The 21,484-nt window shown below is 39.8% G+C and overlaps 1 protein-coding gene across 5 annotated transcripts in view; it reads right to left on the bottom strand.

Moving 5' to 3' along the window:
• Nucleotides 1–21,484, bottom strand: part of mid2 (midline 2) — a 163,734-nt gene that overhangs the window by 17,304 nt on the left and 124,946 nt on the right. For all 5 annotated transcript variants that reach the window (XM_026142972.1, XM_026142955.1, XM_026142964.1 and 2 more), the window contains 4 exons: nt 17,789–17,937; nt 16,573–16,700; nt 15,087–15,230; nt 6,773–6,934 (listed from right to left, as the gene is read on the bottom strand). In XM_026142972.1, coding sequence (XP_025998757.1) covers nt 6,773–6,934; nt 15,087–15,230; nt 16,573–16,700; nt 17,789–17,937 — 583 coding nt within the window. The remainder of the gene's footprint in view (nt 1–6,772; nt 6,935–15,086; nt 15,231–16,572; nt 16,701–17,788; nt 17,938–21,484) is intronic.

Below are 21,484 nucleotides of genomic sequence, written 5' to 3'. Positions count from 1 at the left end.
CCATAAAATGTCTTTTAGAATTTGTGATGGTAATTGGTGTAATATATTAAGCATTTCCTTATGCATTCAGTGCTTTGCATTAAATTGCAATTTGTGTCCTCTGAGGTCAAATAAGACGAGTTTATTCAGTTTATTTGCTTGCGATTAAGTCAACATCTGTGCTTATTAGGAAACTTGTTCACATTTAGTTAGGCTCTCTGAGTCTGTGTACCATATTTGTTAGTTTCAGTTCAAAAAATTTAAATTGTTATAATTATTAAAACTATTAATATCTTCGGGAATTCACCTTGTTTTGAGGTTTGAGAGTTGCTGCAATCCCAAATATGATCTGCAGCAATTTAAGGAGTCATGTTGTTGAAAAGGCAGGATTGTGATGCATGACTTTATAGTATCTGGTAGTGCTACATGTCAAAATGCTCTTTGCTTGCAACCCTCTGCCTGAAATATGATGAGCTTAGGTTAAAAGCCCCCAGATCCTCTCATCCTAAAATACTGAGACAGCTAAACCTTCCAATCTAGTCACAGACAAAAAAGAGACTTCAAGTGCAAGTTCTGAGCTCAAAAAGCTTGCTACTTGAGCCCACAGAGCAGCAGTCAGAAGGAAAAAACTCTAATAAGCTTGTCAAAGTGAGATATCTGTGATCGGTTTTGTTGTGACCCATTTTAATCCAAAATCACTATTCGACTTCACCAGAACAGATGAGTGAGGCTCTGTAATCTCAATACCAATTCTTCTGCCAAAAATAAAGTGGGAGAGGAGAGGGAGAATGAGGGACAAAAACATGTGAAGAGGCTGACACAAACACAGGTGTCATAATGAAAACCACAAAACCTCAATCATGGATAAAAATATTAATGTTTTTTGTTATTTTGATGGCTTGTCTAAACCATTACAGCAGAACGAAATGCTGGTTGCCAATCACCGACTCAGAATCTCAACCACTGTTGGCTGTGGGTGGACAAGCTTCTTTCCCCTGATAGCACAGGCTGCCAGAGGAGAGGAAGAATGACAGCGTGGGGGTAGAGGGGGAGAGAGAAAATCATTCAATATTGCACTAAACTACAGCTTTAGCCTATGTAGTGCATTATACTAATGCATATGATATACTTTGTCGTGTGCTATCTTGCACTACGCTGTAGTGGCAAATATGTATGGTAATAGGCAGTGGACAGAGATTTCGTTTATGTGTGGGTGGGTCTGACTGTTTCTTACATGAGAGCTCATGGTGACTTACTATTCTGTTCATACGGTTAAGAGTATACATATATCTATATAATATACATAATGCATTTGACCTCAGTTTATTAGTAAAGCCAGGCATGATTCTCTTTAATGTCAACCATAAAACCAGTATTTACTACATATATCACAACTTTTTATGTAGTCAGTACACTATTGTTTAAATATAGGTATTTTAAAAGTATTCACTATGTGTAGTACAGTATAGTTTAGACTGTGATTTTAGCTCACTGGTAGGTGTTTGCTAGGCAACATGATGCATAATGAAAAAATTAGATGTTGTCGCAAAATAAAAATGATTTCCTGAGGTGGTATTTGTGTATGCACATTATATTTGGGTCTTTTTAGTTTATTGGTAGGTTGCTAGGCAACAAGATCACATCATATCTCAATGTCACTGCTGTGAAATAAAAATCCTTGTATGCTTTTATAAGTTGTCGAAAGTGCATAAACTCAAAACTCAACAAGTGGATTGTTTTAGCCTGTTGGTAAGTGGTTGCTAGGCAACACGCTTGATGTTGTAGTTTCTGATATAGATGAGAACCTTCAGGGAGCCTTGCTCAACTCCTGATCATGCAAGAAGAGTTGACAAACAAACAGAGATTTCATGTATTATAAAAAGATTACTGTAAACTGTCAATAGACAATCTCTGACCATATCATGTCAATAAAGCTTTACTGAACTGAAATAAACTGGGAAATTTCCAGATGGCAGTATCTCATACAGTGGAAAAAAGGATATGCTGGTGAGGAGGGTGATAGTGCTTTCTAGAAGCCTGCTAAGACGAATACTTAATACTAAAATATGTTAAATCAGTGACATAAAGTAAAAAAGGTTCAAACCTTAACTATGCCTATATATTCCAAGTGTATCCTGATGACAGTTAATCCTAAAAACCACTCCCGGCATAGGCTGAAATGAGCTGGCATATCAGCTGCATTTTTGCTTCACTGCACTTCGGCTGCAATTTTAGACTGATTTTAAAATTTTATTGAGCACCCCTGGGGCACATCCTAAATTAGCGATATCGCTGAGGTTTTAACTTATTATATGCCACAGCTGAACCTGATGAATATTCCCGCAAAATAGACTGTGGGTGATGTGACTTTGTAGATACAGCCATGACGTCTCTTTTACTGTTTTTAAAAGAGGAATGTTAAGAATGATTCATCTTTGAGTTGAACTAGTGATAAATTATGATGATACCCTGCAATATTCATCATGGTTGTTGTCAAGCAGCACTAACATATTACCTTATCACTTGATATGGGAGCCTCTAGAGGGGACTTAAATTTGACATTCATTGTAGCTTGCAGTGCAACCAAGAAGCCCCACATTACAGAGAGGTTGGTGCTGTAAGACTTCAGCAAAGGAAAAAATAGTCACAGAATCCATCAATAAATCCAGACTGCTGGAGAACACTGAATCAGATCTAGGTGTAAAACTAAACAAGACTGTCAGTACACAGTACAGACTGTCAGTACAGGGCAGGGATAGCTCAGTAGGTAGAGTGGCGGCCCCATGATCGTAAGGTCGGGGGTTCGATTCCCCTGAACAGCTACCCTGAGGTACCCCTGAGCAAGGTACCGTCCCCACACACTGCTCCCCGGGCGCCCAATGGCTGCCCACTGCTTCACTGAGTGAATGGGTTAAATGCAGAGAGGGATTTTCCCCACGGGGACCAATAAAGTACACTTTCTTTCTTCTTTAAAAATTATTATCTGGAATAAATGTTTAGACCACTCACAATAATCACTCAAAATCAGCAGGAACCACACAGAAACAGCTACTTACAAACTACGGATAGTGGTTTATTTTAAAATACAAATAAATAACCTCTGTGGTGTTTGTCACTAGTTTTGTCACTGGACCTGGTGTAGTGTACTGACAAGTAAATGTTAACAATGTCTATTTAGTGTAGGGCTGAACGATATATCGCATTTGCGATAATATCGCGACATGATCAAGTGCAATTTTCTAACCGCAAAGGCTGCGATTATACTCTGGACATGTCCAAATTCATGGGCTGCATCCTCCTGAGGCCGCATTTGTAGACCGATTACGTCACAGCGACGCGCCGAAGGCTGTCCAAATTCGTAGACTCCTCCGAATGTAGCCGACAAATGCGTCCTCCTTTTCCCCGAATTTGAAGGATGGGTCGGGTGTGTCCTTCGTGGCCTACCATATCCCAGAAGTCATAGCGCGGCCCAGCCAAACTCCAGTTTCCAGCAATGGCGGCCGCTACTAAGTTTTAAAATTACTCATACTAATCTTTCTGAGTCACAAAATAAACTTTTAACATATTTTCAGGCGAGAAAGTAGTTGTGTAAACATCAAATATCTGCTCGGTTTATCAAGATATCCCATATTTGCAAAAGCGCTTCGACGTTTTCAGAGGCGTCTGCTACCCACCAGCTCGACAGCTAGCCGGGAGCTCGAGGGTTACTGATGCGGCCGAGAACGGCACAACTCCCGGCACATTATTTTCAGATCACCGCGGACTTTCGCTGCTCGGGTTAAACGTAATATATAAGTCACTTAGACAACCTAAAAATTTTATTGTTGGGCTTTTTTCAGTGTTTTGTTTGTTCGTGAGTAAATCGGTTTGGCTGAGATTAAAGTTATTAGATTAGATAAAATAAAACTTTATTAATCCCCCGGGTGGGTTCCTCCTTGGTTTTCACACAGCTGACTAAACGTCAAACAGAAAACTTATTAAACAGAAGTATGAGACAGTCGAGAATTTACACCAGTGTCTGGTTATATTTTAGATAGCAAGAAGCAGACGGCCGAGTTTATTAAACTCCACCGAGACAGCGGTGACGCTAATCAGAACTAGACCGTCCAATTTCACGCCTTTAAATTTTAAAGGCGTGTTTGTGTGTGTGTTTATACAATTGCTATTATGTTTGCATTTTATGTGTAATGTTACTGACTGCAGAGATCAGTAAGATGTGTGTATTTTTTATTTATTAGTTTTATTTATTTAATATTATTTTTTAATTGAATGACTGTCTAGTAGTTCACAGATGTCGAAAAACTGAGTGTGGTAAAGCCACAGATTTTGTTTATGTATATTTCTGCAATCTGCACATTGTACTGACTTTCATTTTAATGTTTACACCAGGGTTCCTTGTCAGCACTTTATGCTCAGATGTTTATAAGCTAAAAATAAACTATTGTGTATGTTCAAATATACTGTTGTGATTGAAGAAGTTAAATAAAAATGTCAGTCATCAATTCATGCATCACCTCATGTCATCATAACAGAGGTCTGTCTTCCAGGAAAGAACAGTTTAAAATTAATGTAATATAGTATTGGCCATACTATATGATGTATTGCTTGTCTTTGTTTAATAATACAGAAGACAAAGACCTTAAAAAATAATCGCATATCGCATCGCAATCGCAATATTGGGGCAAAAAATCGCAATTAGATTATTTTCCATAATCGTTCAGCCCTAATTTAGTGGCATAGACTTGATCCAGTGTGGTCAGTAAACAACACATTCTGTTGTGGCCATGCATTGTTAAAATGTGGTCACAATTTAATTATGTTCCCATGCAATTCTAACCAGTGACCACATCATAATGTTTGGCAAGGCAATATTTTTCCCCCATGTCCCAAAGGAGTTAAGCATTTTTAAGACTATTCTATCTCTTCAAGTTGACTCTAACCTTACATGCCCCAAAGAGTATCAGTGGTTTTATGAAGTTTATTTGCTCACATTTAGCTAACCTTAAAAACTGCATTTTTTTTACTAGCTTGTACTGTTACAGGGAAAAAGAAGCATGTTAAAGCAATGGAAAATAGTTCAAGTCTGAGGCGAGCTTTGACAGCAGCAATCTCTACCTCAGGGAGAAAACAGGAGAAAAGAAACAAAAGAGAAACAACGAAGAATCTGAAGGACGACAATTAAACAGTCTTGTAAAAACAGTGGAAATTTCTCCAAGCAGGAAAAACAACTGCTGTGTACGCGGTAAGAACAAAACGAGTACATTTATAGAAGAAGGGAGGATGCCATATCAGTTCTGCGACAGACTGGCGACAGAGGTGCTGGTGCTCAGAGTACTACAGGTTTAATCCCTGTAACATTTGCAGTGGTAAAAATAAGTTGTACTGTTGCACAACTCACTGTAATCTGACAGGTGTGTAGGAGAGGAAAAACGTGGAAAAGCTCTCTCGTGTACAGTTTACTTAATTCAGCTACTTGTACACCTTAATGTGTGTCAAAGCACAGAATACTTGTCAAGGGTCTTGCTACCAAAAGTACTGTATGTACATACTTCAAAAAGTAAGTATGCACATACTTGTAACTTAAATACACACTTTTTGGTGGGGAGAGGGTGATAACAGTAAACCTACGCTGACAAAAAGTGGCTAAAATGTGATAAGTAAACATTACAATTCTATCTTCTATGTACGAACCATTCAGGATGTGAACTCTATAAGCTAAAATAAGTGTGTGAGGATTCCTTACCCATATCCCAGTATACTTTTAATCTTACCATCACACTATTTGTGGTGTTATTACTAGAGCATTATCCATGTAGGATACTTTTTGTGTCATTTTGCAGAATTTGTAGTGGTATTGTGCTGATGGACGATGTAGTCAGAGATTAATTTTAGATCTTACGATAATCATCATAGCGTATGTATATATGAAGTCTGTATGTACAGCCAACAAGTCGCTACTGACCAAGGAAGGTATGAAGCATTTTCCAGGCTCCTTCTATTCCGAGCACAATTAAGCTAGGTGACTCATATACATGTACACGTACAGTCATAAAGCCATAATTTTCCATTTTTACAGTGTTTACAATTTCTTGAAATTGATGGCGTCAACACACCAAAAGGTAACGATATTACCAACATGTTGTATTGTTGATATAATATGGTTTTCTGAGGTCTGCAAACCATTAAATTCTGTCTATATTTACATTTTGCACAGTACCAACTTTTTTGAAATTGCACTTGTAAGAATATCGTAATATCAAATGTCTACTCAAGAAATGTCCAAACACATTTTTGACATAAATACTTTTTGTTGAAAAATTGTCAACTTTTTGATTCTCCACATCAGAGAATGATGAAAGCCTACCTTCTGGAAATATGCCTTTAAATTTTTTTACATTATACTTTTTGTTTTTTCTTTAACTGTTCATACATTTAGACTAAAATTATTCAGTGAAGATTGCATGGCCTACAGTGAATTGCTTTGAGTGTGAGTGAGTGATTGTGACAGAAATACATTAGGCACTGCTGGCACTCTTGCTGCTTTCTCCTTTCATGTATGCATATACAATGTAATAATCTAAACCAGCTCTGAATCAGCAGCAAATCTGCCACTCACTTGTAAATCAAAGACAATCCTTTGGGAAAAACACTCAGTCGTGACAACATTATGTTGCACATATGATACAGAGAGAGATGCAAACTTTTAGCTGTATTAAATATCCAAACCCAAATAACACGGCTTGTAAATATTCATGAAAAGGCTGGCAGAAGTGTAACATGTGCCTTCACTTACTGTTGGTTTTGAGGCGGGCTGGCTCACTGTTGCGACTTCCTGCTTGGTTGATAGCCTTGACGAAGAAGATATAACGGGTGCCACTCTGCAAGCCGTGCACCGTGTAGTGGTTCTGCTTGATGTTAGGTACGATCATCCAGCTGTCTGCAGAGTTGTACAAGCCTGGCAGAGCCACAGAGACACACACAAGTACACACAGCATTAGTAACAAGGTTATGTTGCCGCTTTTAAGGTAAGCAGAGTTAGTGTGTCCTGCTAAGAACCTTTTTTTTCCAGTGATGTTCAAAAGAGTAAAATCTGTTCTCAATTCCGACCAGAGGAGGGTTATTTTTCCTCAAAGCCCCCAAGTGAGTCATCCCCACCCAAATAAGGAGCTCAGAGACCACACGGCTCTCCATGTTATGCAACATTTATGTCTACATACTAATCCATCCCATTACAGTACTTTTACATCAGGTTTAGCATGACAAACTCCCCTGAGGCAATATTGTGCGTTCACTAAGCTAAAACTATAAGCCATTACGAACAAGGTACTCTCAATATAAATCTCTGAAGTAAGCGCCTCAAGGCAAAAGACTGTCATTGCCTTTAATGTTCAAATGTATGGAAACACAGGCAGTAACAGCATGACCCTATTTGGTGGGCACTTTGATTTAAAGCAGCTTGCAGTATAGAGTTGGTAATGCCAGGTAAGCTGTGCAGTCAACTGCTTCTAAACACAGTCTTCTCAGTCTCTGAGATGTAGCCGACTGTGAAAGATAAAAAAAGGAAATGTTGGCTGTGAGCTAAAGAGTTGATCGCCCACAATGGGGAGCTCCTTTGGCTTTACTCTAGCGTGAAATAACTGGATTGATTTAACACATTAAAATCACTGTTATCGCACAATTACCTGACCTACCACTCTCGTGGTAATCAAGGTATGTTTCCTGATTTCAAAGATGAAATAGGCAACTTTGAACACAAGGTGAGATTTATGCAGCTGCTTTGGAGGATTTTAGGGGAGGATTGCTGATTTATGCAAAATGGATATTGCAAAACATGCCAAGTTTGGAGCTGCTGTGCTTACGCTTTATGCATGAACATTGCGTGACATGTTATATTGCGTACCTTTTCCAAAGGCTATCATACAGGACGTGGAAAAAACAGAAACCCAAAAACTGATCACTCTTTCATGGTCTTGTGAACAACACGAGTGTATTAATAACGCCGATAGCTAAAATGAAATGAATGAACTGACAGCATGAATAATAAAACCAAGATGTGCCAACTGGAGACTATACAGAAATTCTATTTTATGGGCAAACATTTTAGAGGCAGTTTATACAAAGAACTGTGAAATTACGAACACATCCAAAAAACAACGACAAAAAACCCCCAAAAGCCATTGCCAAAACCAACAAAGCATCTTGTTTAGTAGAACCACAGCTGAGCCTAACATTTGTAGAGTTGAAAGTAGAATAACCACCCTTTTCATTGTCTCATCCTTCCTCCCAAAGCAAAATTACAAGGAAATAAAAAACACGGAAAGGGAGAGAGTTCTCTGGGCCATGCTTACCTTGTCCCATCTGGTGAGGATGCATTGTGAATTATTGAGTAAGATGGAAACAGCATGCATAAGTAATGGCTGAGAGTCTGCTTGTAAATATAAATACTTCACAGGACGCAAATAAGGCCTTTAAAAGTGAGGTGCCTTTAAGAATGAATGAGGGGAGAGGACTCTTAAGGCTGGAGTGGGAGTTGGGGCTACATTTTTTACACAAGCTTTTCTAAGACAAAGAAAGCACAAGCGACACGTCTTCCTTTAATATGACAGAACCTAATTTACACCTTTACACCAGGTACACGATCCATTTTACATGCAAATGTGTTTTATTTCATCCTAGATTTGCAAATATGCATGCACTGTTAACAATGAAATCCTATTGCTGTTTCACTCGAAAAAAAAGAAAAGAAAATCAAGACTGTTGTTCTGCTGTGACAGCTGTCCCTTGTTGTCATAAAATTTATGCCACCCACCTGTCGTTTTGGCTGCATCCTGCAGAAATTAGGTAGACTACAGTGTTACGTGGGCTTTCAGAAAGAGATACATGGGAAAGATGAGAGAGAAGGACTTCACGCTGCTTTTCATTTTTAAAGCTTTTGATCTCTATAGCACCTCTCCATTTTTGCTAAATAAAATTAGGTCAGTGCGCAGCAATATGCTATTGCTACTTTTGCCAATGAAAGGAGCTTCTTGACACTAGCTTTGGAAAGCACCGTGGCTACAAAGTGTGGTGGCGGTGTATGTGAATGAGCCATTTGGGAAAGAGAAAGCGAGGGACTACAGAGAGGAAGTAGATCAGCTTGCGTTGTGCATCCAGACATCAAGAGCTTGTGTATGTATATGTACAGTATGTCTGTGCATCTGTTTGTGTCGCCGTTTTCTCGGAAGCAGGCAGACGAGAAGGGAAGAGCAACATGAAATATCTGGGGAACGGAATAGGGTTTGTCTTTGATGATGCAATATAAAGTTAATGGTGACAGCGTGTGTCTCACTGTGTCCTTGCATGGGTATGTCTTAGTCCTCTGTTCATTTCTTATAAAACAGCCCTATACGTGTGTGTATGTGCGTGTGTGCTCATCTTACTTTACTTGTACAGGTTAATATTGTCTGACTGGCCTTCTACAGTGACTGAAATCTCATCGCCATTTACTCTTAATGTATTATATCACTTCTAAGACTGATCTGGTGTGGATCAATCTCAGAACTGTTCCCTATTGAGATGCACAAAGCGCAATTTTTTACCCCTGCACTTTGGGCTTCCCTTGCGCCCACTGTGAATCTGCTTCTCACCTGTGATAATCATTTTAATATTTCACCACAGGCAATGTTTACGAGCACACATGAATAACAGGTGGCGGAGGGAGACAGCAGGCAGATATTGCTAGCGCGATTACCAGGCAGGCCTCCCAGAAACACAGTACAAACCGGCGACAGGAACGGGGAAAGTGGCTGATGTCATGCGGAGATGGAAGCAGAGGGAAAGAAGGAAATTACTACTCCCAAACAAAGCGGATGCTGCATTTCTTTTTAGGCAAGTGTAATTGTGGTAGATATTATTCATATCGCAAAGAAAGTGTATTAGGAAATACAGCTACTTGTTTTTGTACTCATAATTAGTTATTAATACCACTCTCCTGTACACACAGATGATAGAGCCAAGGTGTAAAAGGCTTTGCATAAAGACTAGAAAAAACTAAGCTGGCTCTATCCTAAGGTACTAACTACCTATTTTCTAAGAAGACAGATATTTATTTACACTATTAAAAAGCAAAGCAGCATTATGTGGAATATGAGGACCCACCCCAACAGGTCGCAGCAGATGGCCACCCCTCCACGAGCCTGGTTCTGCCGGACGTTTCTACCTGTTAAAAGGGAGTTTTTCATACTATTATTGGATTTTTCTCTGTATGTATTATTGTAGGGTCTAATATATATAGCACCTTGAGGTGACTGTTGTTGTGATTTGGCGCTATATAAATAAAACTGAATTGAATTATACTAAATGTATATCTGTAAAAAGATCATTTATGGCAAATCTATTATGACCTTTTATGCTGTTTTACCCATGTTCTGTAGCCCTGAACCTTTCCTGACACTGCCCAAGCTGTACATAAGAACCGGTAATTAAATGTTTTTACGTGCGTCTGTGAGAATAAAGCAAGTAACTGTTCTGTGATTTCACAGCATGCCAACGAGTGTTGCGTGTTCTGCCTCTGGCATGCACGGCGTCACTTGAAGCATTAAGAGTTGCTGATGGGTGCTATATGTGAGAACAGGCAACGGCAATGTCCCGACTTGATTCTCTCAATATTTTCCAAGGTGTTATGACATTAGAAGGTTGTAGTATATAATGAAAAAGGATAAAATAAAATAGTGTACAACTAAGTGTGTTTAAGAGCCTCAACAGAAATGCACAGACAAGCCTCAAAATGATAATGCAGACTTTCACAGTCAAATCTGGTTGAAAATCAAGATGGAAAAACAAATATTTATGAGGAAGTAAATGTGTAACTGGATAATGCATGATGCCAGTTGGCAGATGGCACCCGCATTCGTCAACAGCACTAGACACAACAACTTTCAGAGGGCCACAGGTAGCAGCCACACACAAGATGGTATTTGGTTTCACTTGCTGATTCTATTTTCTGCCGCTTTGCTTGGATGATCCTGCAAAGGCAGGGTTCACAAGGCACCACAACCCCACTTCTCCTCCTCATGGGAAGGCCAAGTCTGAAGATGTGGCCAGGCGAGAAAAAGGAGAGAGACAGGATGGCACTCAAGTGGGAGCATTTAGCCACTTGGAAAGTTAGAGAAAAATACTATGGTAAAAACTCAAGTGGCAAACTGGGCTAAATGAATTTCTCCATTTCTCAGTTTCTCCTACGAATCTCTAAGGACTCTGTGGCAGCACACGGCTGAATATCTGAGTCACTCAGTCTATCATAGCTGAAATGTATCCTGATGTTTCAAATGGCTAGAGCACTTAAGTTGCATGGTTAGATGGAGAAATGTCAGGCCACATAGAGGAGAAGAGAGAAGAGGAGATGAAAAGATTAGAGAGGCACAGGTGTTTGTGTGTGTATTTGTGTGCGTATGTGCTTGAATGTGCACGATTATGTACATTAATCACATCCTTCTCATATCAGTAAGTGGTTTTCACCTCCCCTATGTACCCATTATCCACTCTGATTTTCACCAGTCCATCCGTTTGTTTTCTCCTTGGCAGTGGCCTTTCTTTCACTTCATTTACGTCGCGATAGCCATTCGGTTATAATGCTGATTAGAAAACAAAAGCTAGATGGAGACAAATGCATAAAATCCCATTTAGGAATATTATGTTTGTGTCATTCTACGGTATAATATATATATTTCTGCATTTAAATGTCAAAAAACTGAATACTGCTCACTTGAATACTAACATGTTTTAAATAACATTCAAACCCCCTTAAAATACACATTTATATTTAATGTAATGGTGCCTCAAATTTTAGTCATTTGCTAGTAGCATTATAACAAGTCAGTCACAGAGCTAATGATTAGAAACTAATTAGAAAATAAAACAATAAGCATAATTTCTGCCTGTGTCCCAATATGTAGATTTTTACTGGCAATAGTGTCATAATTTATCACTGCATCATTTTACTGCCATGCTGTCTTTTGCTATAAAGACATTTAAATATGTGCACTTAAATTGCCCAATAATGTTATGAAGGGAAAGACCGTGTTTAAGTGTAAAAACCTGAAAAGGACGACAGCCTGTTTGACTTTAAAGGATTCAAAAAGATTCAGAAGAAGAAGAAGAAAAAGAAGACCTGTGCTCTGAGTCCTGGTTCCTAAATGAGAGAAGTGACCCAGAAGTAGCTGTGTGGTGACCAAATGAAACAAATACTAAGAAAAGTAGCTTCATTGCTTCCTTTATTACCTCCTTTAGCAGAGGATGCACTGGATCATCTTTAATTGAAGGAAAGGAAACGATGCATCATCTCAATGTTCATGAACACACTTATCAAAATTGAGAAAGTGGTGCAGATCAGCTAAATGTTAAAAGTAAGTACATGTTCTATTGCATACCATAACCTACTGATGTACTTTGAGTTTTTAAAAACATCCTTTTAAATGCACTGGTGAACTATGACTGTGTCGCTGCTGTAATAAAAATCTGCTGCTTGTCAAAAAGTCGTATGAAGTCTTGCATGTTCTTGCATGAAGAATGCACGCTCTCAAGATAATGAGCTTGATCAAAATGTGTTTAATTTTCTTTAAAACTCAGTTTGCATTGGTAACGTCCATTGCTGTATTGCTGGGATTGTGATGGATGGATGAAGGGAATTTTATTTGGGTCCTTTCCAAGGAGCTGGAAAGGAGTTGCGCTCCTCAGCAGGAAAATAAATTTTATTCCACTTTATTGGCTAAGCAGGTCAAATTAGTGTGATTGCAGGGTGATCTACTAATAGCGTGCTACTTACAAAGATGCAGCCAGTTCATTTTGATAATAACTACCATTCTGCCAAGAGCAGCGCAACTTAGCGGCTCAAAAACCAGCAGTCCTGATGAGGAAGCATGTAATCTGCTAACCTAAATAATACAGTCTGAGCACGGGTCTTAAGTATGCGTTTCTCACTGATAACGGCACGGCAATTCAGATTACTGAGAGGAGGCAAAAGGAGAATCAATATGTTTTTGATACAAGGGTTAATTCTTCTGATAGAAATTGATGTTGCCTGTTTGTGGTGCTGCAGGTTGAGAGTCAGCTGGAGACGTGAGTTGTTATAAAGTATTCCAGTGTATAGACCTGAAATCTGTGCGTAACAGCGTGTAATCTGTGTGATGTGTAGAAGAAGACCAAATATTATCTGTCATCAGATCCAGAGCCCTCCATTTGTTAATGAAGATAGTGTTAAAGTACCATATACAGAAATGTGTGCATTGCTTTTTTTTGGTACCTTTATTATTCAGGAGCAGAATTATTTAGGGCTTGGCTCTAAACATTCAGGGTGAGGACCGGCCGTAAAAGTCCAGCCTTTGTAATAAAGATGTTTTTCATTAGTTTTTCTCGCCTATTTGGCCATCTTCTCAACATTGTTACTGCAAGTGCGGCCCGATACTCTGTGCACCACATTTTAAATCCTCACCAATTCTCCTACACACCTGTCATTGAGCCTTTACTTGATCTCATGATGTTTTTAGATGAGGTCAAGAAAAAGCTGCCAGGAAAAGAAGGTAATATTTCAGATTTTAATACTAGAATTAGGAGCCTGCTGAGTCAGCCACGTGACGGTGATAGTGGATTGAAATTTGCTCTGAAAACTAAGCATTTGCTCTTATAAACTGCAGTATGATCTCTGTTCTATTATAAAACACCTCTAGTAATTGCAATTCATATCTAACGGGAAAAGCACTGAAAGCAAAACACTTTCATCATGGTCGTGTTTAGTTAGATTAAATCTGTTTGATTCTTGCCGACTTTGATCTGCTAGCAGAATAAATGTTTGGGAAATATCACAAGTACATTGTACTGTTACAGCCCTGAAATAAAAAATATGGTACTCATACAGGGATTGGGGTACTGAGGATTAATGGGGAAGGTTAAAACTGTGAAGCTATGATCTTCAGTTTTTGTCTGCTGAGTTTTCACACTGCTTAAAAAATATGTGATTCTCTCTCAGGCATCCCCTTGTGTTACAGTATGCACTGTATGGCCTATTTTATAATGAGTACTCTTGATAACTCAGCTCCATCTCTCTAAAAATACAAGTATGGAAAACAAAAAAGACAAAAAAAAAATCCAGGTTATCCAACACAGCTGGTATAAAATATTGAACATATCAAAATAAGACTAAGTAATGCTGAAATGATTGCAGTGCTTTGTTTCTTGAACCCGAAGAGAGGTCAGTGAAAATGGTTTGCTTAGTGCTTCTGTGTAGATAGATGTACATTTTATATATATTTTATGATAAAAACTAGACGATTCTTATAATACCACAACAGCAGCAGGGTCACACAATTCCAGGCTACAAACACGGGCTGTAATTGAGGATGCAACTAAATGGAGAAGAAATTAGAGCTGGTGGCTAGGCAACAGCAAAAGGAAGGAAGTGCAACAGAATGAACAGCCTGAGCAGAAGCAGTCCGTGAAAGTATCGTGCAGTCAGTGGTCCATAGAACTGCAGTCGAAGAGAAGTTGTCAAAGTCAAGTGAAGTGCATCATGCACAGTGCATGAAAAGAAACGCATAAACAATGGGAGGGCTATGTGACAGCCAGTGGCACCAGATTCATTTCAGATGTGGGGGACTAGTAAAAAGTCAGCCAATAAAATTGATTTAAAACTATTGCAGCATGTCAGCTGTCCCCTCTCATCCGAAAAATGGTTGGGGGAGAAAGTAACTGTGGATGGTTCTACGTGAGAGAATGCAAAAATCCATGGGACTCCTAAAGTTTTGCTCAGTTTCAGTTAGCATCCATTCATCCATAATCTCCACTTAATTCAGGGTGGTTGGAAGGCAGGGTAGACCCCGGACATGTCACTAATCTGTCACAGGGCTAACACAGACAACCAATTTAGGATCATCAAATAACCTAACCCCACTTCGTTCTGTGGGAGGAAGCTGGAATATCCAGGGGGAGCCCACAGAGACGTGAGGAGAACACTGAAACCTGGAACATGGTGGATTTGAACCTAGGACCTTGTTACTGTGAGACAGCATCATGTCCAATGAGTTTGCTCTGCCTTGTTCTTTACTCTTCCCCTCTATTGAGTGTGTGTTACTCACTGATGAAGTTTGTTTGGCCTGTGTAGATCGTGTACTGCAGCTCATAGGAGGTGACGCTGAACTCGTCCTCAGACGTCCAGTGAACAGTGATGGTGTCGTGGGAGGCGGTGCACAGCTCGTCTCTTATAGATGGAGGGTTGGGAGCTACGTGTGGAGGAAACAAGAACACGATCAAATAAAATAAATGTTAGAAAGCGTCATCAAGTCATTTTGTCTTAATTCTCAGAAATATAATACGTCTCAACAGCTGCATAAACTTTTTACTGCTTGAATTTGACACTAAGTGGACACGAGGTAATTGTCTTTCTAAAGGGGAGTTTTGTGTGTTCATAACGTCTTTCAGACATTCGTTTTCATTTATCTGAGGGCATATGAATGTGTTGGCTTTGTGTCAGAATGAAAACCCCGGTCACTTTTGTAAAGATCGTGATCACACCCTTTCTTGGTCTGACCTATTAATATTTAGGCAGCCCATTCAACGTGGAGAAGTCTGAATAGCATGGAGCCATATAGCACACAAACGAACACAACTTCTGAACAGGTGTGAGCCTGTGTTTTGTTTTGGCCAATGAAGACTTTAATTAAAGAGAGGGTGTTGACATCCAAAAACAGATGGCATATGAGATCAGGGTTCACAAAGATCAAAGTACAAGATAACAATGTATGAGGAAATAGAGCAGAGTTAGAAAAGCTTCCTTTGTGCTTTTTTGTCCAACACAATCTTAGATAATTTATACTTTGTAACTGTCATAGAAAGCATGAGCATTTGTTGAGTTAATCTGCTGCTCCTTAAGGCCAGATGACTTTTCTGTCTGAAAGGAAGACAGCTGAGGTGCCACGAAAAGCAATAAAGTCAACAGAGGTTAAGGTTTTGAAAGAACCATAAAATAACATTACTCTCTTCCCTCAGGAAAAGATAGGTTTGTGTATTTTGGTTTCAGTTGCCGTCCAAATGTGAAAATCAAAGTCTGATAACTCGCATTTGTGAGTTACAGAATGTCAAACAGGACAAACGTGTGTTTTTATCCTGTCTTCCTCCCCTCACCCCTAACCAGTCATGCCAGATTGCTGCCCCTACCTGCAGGAGGTTTCTTCCTGTTAAAAGGGAGTTTTTCCTTCCTAATTTCACCAAAGCACTTGCTTATGGGGGGGGGGGGGGGGGGGGGTCATGTGATTGTTTGGGTTTTTGCTGTTTTCTTTGTATTGTATTTCTTTGTAGGGTCTTTACCTTACAATGTAAAGTACCTTGAGGTGACTGCTGTTTTGATTTGGAACTATATAAATAAAATTGAATTGAATAAGTCAGCAAAGTTGTGTTTTCCATGTCTGAAAAGGGCTTATGTGACAGGGCTGGATAGTTTTCTTAACTTATAGAGAACAGTTTTGTTCTTTGAAACAGTGAATCAAAAAAACAAAAACAAAACCAAGACAGCAGCAGGACGACTGTTAACATATCTACTGCAGATTTGACAGGATGTGAATTTACCTGTTAGGTAATCTAGTCCTTCCAGAATCTTCTTCTCTCGGGAGAAGTCAAGAGCAAAGTTGTCAAACGCCTCGTTCAAGTTGACATCTGGGATGAGCACCTGCGAGGAGGCCGTGGCCATTGCAACCCTTTTGAGTTGTCAGGACACGGGGGCGAGCAAAGTAAATGGTAGAGAAGGAGGGATGAGAGGTCCGATGAGGTGACGAGGAAAAGAGGGATGGAGCAGGAAAAGATGGGAGGTGATGAAGAGATGGAAAAATAAAAGCAGAGAAGTGAGGTGAGATGGCAAGAGGAGAGAGGTGGTAGACATTATTAGTGACATGGAAAAGGGCAAGAGAGGGGAAAAAATTTAAAAGAATACAAACATGAAATTCATAGTCTCAGAATAAATGTCTACATCCAATCCAACTCAGAATGTCTGCCTTGGTGTTGTCAAAACACACTCAAAGCAGACATGCACTGACAGACTTACTCTACAGTCTCTACAGCTTTGTGGAAACTTGTGCCTACTTCTGCTTTGAGCATCAGTGAGCTGTCTGTGGCAGGAGCCAGCCAGAACCACAGTGCTGGCAGGGTTACACAGCAGTGCAGAGTGGAGGACAGATCAGCACTAGTCCTTAAGACTTCAGTTCCTCAGTAAAGAGAAACCAGTCAGTCAATAAAGCGCACGGCCAGGTGGTTGAAAGAAAAGTGGAGCCGAGGCCAAATAAAAGATAGTGTGCTAGCCGTGGCTTTTGCAAAGGTCTTTGTGAAAGAGACAGAGCAAAATATCTACAGGAGGAGGACGACGAAGGAATGAGGGTATTACAGAAGTGCGAGGGTTGAAAGGAAAACTGCAGAGCTGGCCCTTAAATGATAGATGATTTTCAACAGAGGCCTGACATTGATCGCAAGAGCCAAAGACTTTTGATAAAATGCTGATTTCACCAGCAGCCCCTTCAAGTGGATTTCACAGAGGTAAAAATCGAAAACTCATTGTAGGGCAGAGGTTTGGATTTAAAGAGTCAAAGACTTATTGCCAAATACTCTGACAACTATCATGCAGCCTGCTACAAGATGACACAACTCCACACAGAAAAAGCGAGACAAAAACCCCAGTCAGGATGACTTGTCAAAAGCCTCCCACTTGTCTGGACTATTAATAGCTATAATGAAGTGAAATTAGCATATTGTTGCAACAGGCAGGTGGTATAAGTCGGTGCGCCGCTCCACCTACCTTTCGGCGACATTTCTGGCAGTCTGAAGGAAGCGGGCGTGGTCGTTCTCCTTCAAGCTCTGCTCAGCCTGTGTGATCAGGGCACTGGAGCGCTCCAAACACTGGCGACAATTTGCAATCTGCTGAGCCAACTTGCGCAGTTTCATCACCTGGAACAAACAAAGCACACGTTGCCACGTTACGACACACGCGGTTCGTTTTCATTTGCACACTGTGAGCCTTGAAGGAATACATCGCCCTTCTCGATAACTCGACTTTTAAATTTTTCATTTAGCTAAGAGAACGCAGACGACATTGCCAGCACCTGGTCTAGTAAAACATTTGACATTCTTTTACTATGCGGGAATCTTGACACGTACTCTATGTCTCTAATCCCCATCTCCAAAACTTAGACAAAAGTAGTTCACTGGTGTTATTGATCTTCTATGTTCATCTTCTGGGACTGAAAATAACTTTCTATTTGCTCAGGGCAACTTGTGTGCCTTCCACTGCAAAAATTCAGGAAAAAAGGATCTCAAAACTCTCTCTATATCCAAAAAAAAAGAAAAAAAGAGAAAAAAAGAGCCCTCCTCTGCACTCCAATAATTTCAGTTTGGTGGATTTTTTAAATTCATTTTGACAGTAACTAAAAAAAGCCAATTGTGCTTTGCTTCCCACATCGGCACACATTATTGACACAAAGACAGCACTCTCTCAGATGATTTTTGCTCGGTGAACTTTCCATATTGCAGAGTTAACTGAAGTTTTATAACCAAAGAAAAACAGACGCAGATATTCAAACACATACGACCGAGCGTGATCAAATGTTATATCCACAGAAGAATCTGAACGTGCAGAAGCAATTAGCAGATGACATTAGAGTTTATGATTAAGGATGTTTATCTACTCACAAAAAACAATAAAACTATGGAGTCCACACAGAAACGCAGTCATAGACACAGTTATCTGAGACATGCACCAACAGGAAAAAGGAGAAAAAGAAGCAGAGGGCCTGAGTTTAAGTGAGCCCATTGGATCTATGCTCACATTGACCTTAATATCATGTTGCACAATCAAAGGGCAGATAGTTCTAGGTCACTGGATGAGGGGCACCAGTCTGTGCATACATACCCATGTTTAAAAACTGTGAAACGAGGCCTGACAGGAAATGGATGAGACACTACTGGCTGTAAAAGTCACAGTTCTTTCCCTCCTACCTTACCAAACAAAAGAGACATCGAGCTCGTCTTTTAAGCACCTTGTAAGCGCATCTACTGTGCATTCACGTGGTGCGCATGATTCAAATGTAGCAGCGCAGACAAACAGGAAACTGCTGATTTTGGACCGCATAATAATTTGCTTCATTTTCATCACAAAGCATCATGCTGTGCGAATCAAGTCAGGTCACGTTGTCGGGTCAGGATTCAGACACAAGCACGGTTTGTAAAGTCCTTTTCACTGTAATTTGTTAGCGTGTGTGCTTTAATGTCATTTCCCACCGAGCAAAAGGAAAACCACGATGAGCAAATTTGAAATGAAAGTAATCTGTTTATCTTTATTGCTGCTCATATCCTGATCCTGGAAATGAACTTAGTTTGATGTAAAAAACCAAAACAAACCAAAACAAAGGGTCTTTGTGAGCGCTGAGACTGCCAGCAAGAGGCAACTGTAGAATTCAATACCGGCTTTAGCGTGGAGTGTTGTTAAATGATTAAATAAATCATCTGTGAATCTAAAGGCAAAGAATGAAGTTAAGTCTCTTAATGCACTGAACGCATCATAATTTCAGGCTAAGGCTAATTTGAATCTCTAACACTATCCATCCATCCATCCATTCGCTTCCGCTTATCCTTTTCAGGGTCGCGGGGGGCGCTGGAGCCTATCCCAGCTGTCATGGGGGAAAAGGCGGGGTACACCCTGGACAGGTCGCCAGTCTGTCGCAGGGCTAACATATAGGGACAGACAACCATTCACACTCACATTCACTCCTAGTGACAATTTGGATTAATCAATTAACCTATCCCCACAAGCTGCATGTCTTTGGACGGTGGGAGGAAGCCGGAGTACCCGGAGAGAACCCACGCAAACACGGGGAGAACATGCAAACTCCACACAGAAAGACCCCGGCCTGATGGTGGAATTGAACTCAGGACCTTCTTGCTGTGCGGCAACAGTGCTAACCACCGTGCCACCGTGCTGCTCTCTAACACTAAACAAAACTAAAGTTCACATGGCTAAAAGGTCACCATCAAAAGTTTTCATGGACTCTAAAGTCCACTTTCCTTCTCGCTGCTGGAAAAGCTGCTGCTGCTGCTTTAGAAGTCTCGTTAAGCTGGAGTCTTAATGGAGTTTTCAACTGACATCTCAGCTGCACTTGCACTAAGTCCGCCATAATCTCTTGTCACTAAAAATGACATTTGAGCAGGTTGTTGACTGCAAAGAGAGGAGAAGCGAGAGGAGGTTTAAAGGATGAATTGTTATTTGGCAACATAGGCCGCAAACAACAATTTTAGAGATGATTACTTCTCTCCTGCAAAATAATGGACAATATGGCACGGTCTGAGTGTGTGTTCGTGTGTGTGTCTCTTACTTTGTGCGAAGCCTACAGTTCGTGATTTAAAGCTGAAATTGAACCTTCTAATATAATTTTAATACTTATGAGGTGATGCTACAATATTTAAAGTTGTTTTTTTTTAGCATTTTACTGAGTCAAAACTTTTTCAGAGGCTGAATTTTCTTAAAGTGCAATCATAGATATGAAAACAAAGCAATGTGTTATTAATGGCTTATAAAAATAATATGTTTTCTCTCACTCCAGTTGATTGAAAAACATATTTTTGTAGCTAACATTTAGCAGTGGCATAATGGTTAAATTACTAAATAGTCTTCTGTAGGTATTTTTGCAGCTACAGCTATAATCCCCTGGTGGCCATTAAAACAAATTCATCAGTCTTTCATACTGTTTATCATTGAAAGTAGATGAAACCAGGATATGACTGCATACAAAAAGACAGAATCTCAACAACAGATAAATCCAGCTGATGCTGTGGGAATATATGTCATCTGTAAGTCATGGTAGCATGAAGCGCTATTTTACAAGTAATGACCAGCCATCAGTCACTAGATTTTGGATGTGGATCCTTAAAGTTTTACAGCCTTGATTTGCTTTTAAAGAAATAGAATAAACAAAACCACAGCACTGAAAACAGGCCAAAGCCAAAGGCTTTGTAAGGTCGACCATCCATCCTGACCTGGCTCTGAGAGACAAATGTTATATTTGCACATTCACAAGAGGCACTTGTCACATAAACACAGAGACAGGTTGTTTAAGTGGTGCCAACAACAGTAATGCTGTTGTTTTTATGATGAGTCCCTACCAGGCATAAGCTTTTAAAATGAAGTTCAAATGACCCATGAGATCGTTAAAAAAAAATTGTGTTAAAAAAAAGCTAGTATGTAACACTAAAAGAGTTTTGCATTGTTAATCCTTGGAGTTTGAACAGTTTTCAAGAAAAGATAACGGAAAAGCGGCAGAATAGATGCTTGGAAGACAGGAAGTCATATGACAAAAACACACAAACAGAAACCCGGCCGTGGGAATAGTCTGGTTTTTTTTGTTGTTTTTTATTATGTGCGTGTGTGTGAGCTGGGAGAGATTAAGTATGACTGCTGAGTCTCCTCTGCAAGATACAGACCTCATTATGAAGAAGTAAGAGA

Source organism: Astatotilapia calliptera, chromosome 2 (genome assembly GCF_900246225.1).
Source record: "Astatotilapia calliptera chromosome 2, fAstCal1.2, whole genome shotgun sequence".
Classification (NCBI taxonomy): domain Eukaryota; kingdom Metazoa; phylum Chordata; class Actinopteri; order Cichliformes; family Cichlidae; genus Astatotilapia; species Astatotilapia calliptera.
Note: the sequence above shows the minus strand (reverse complement) of the source record. Positions and strands in the feature narration are given on the sequence as shown.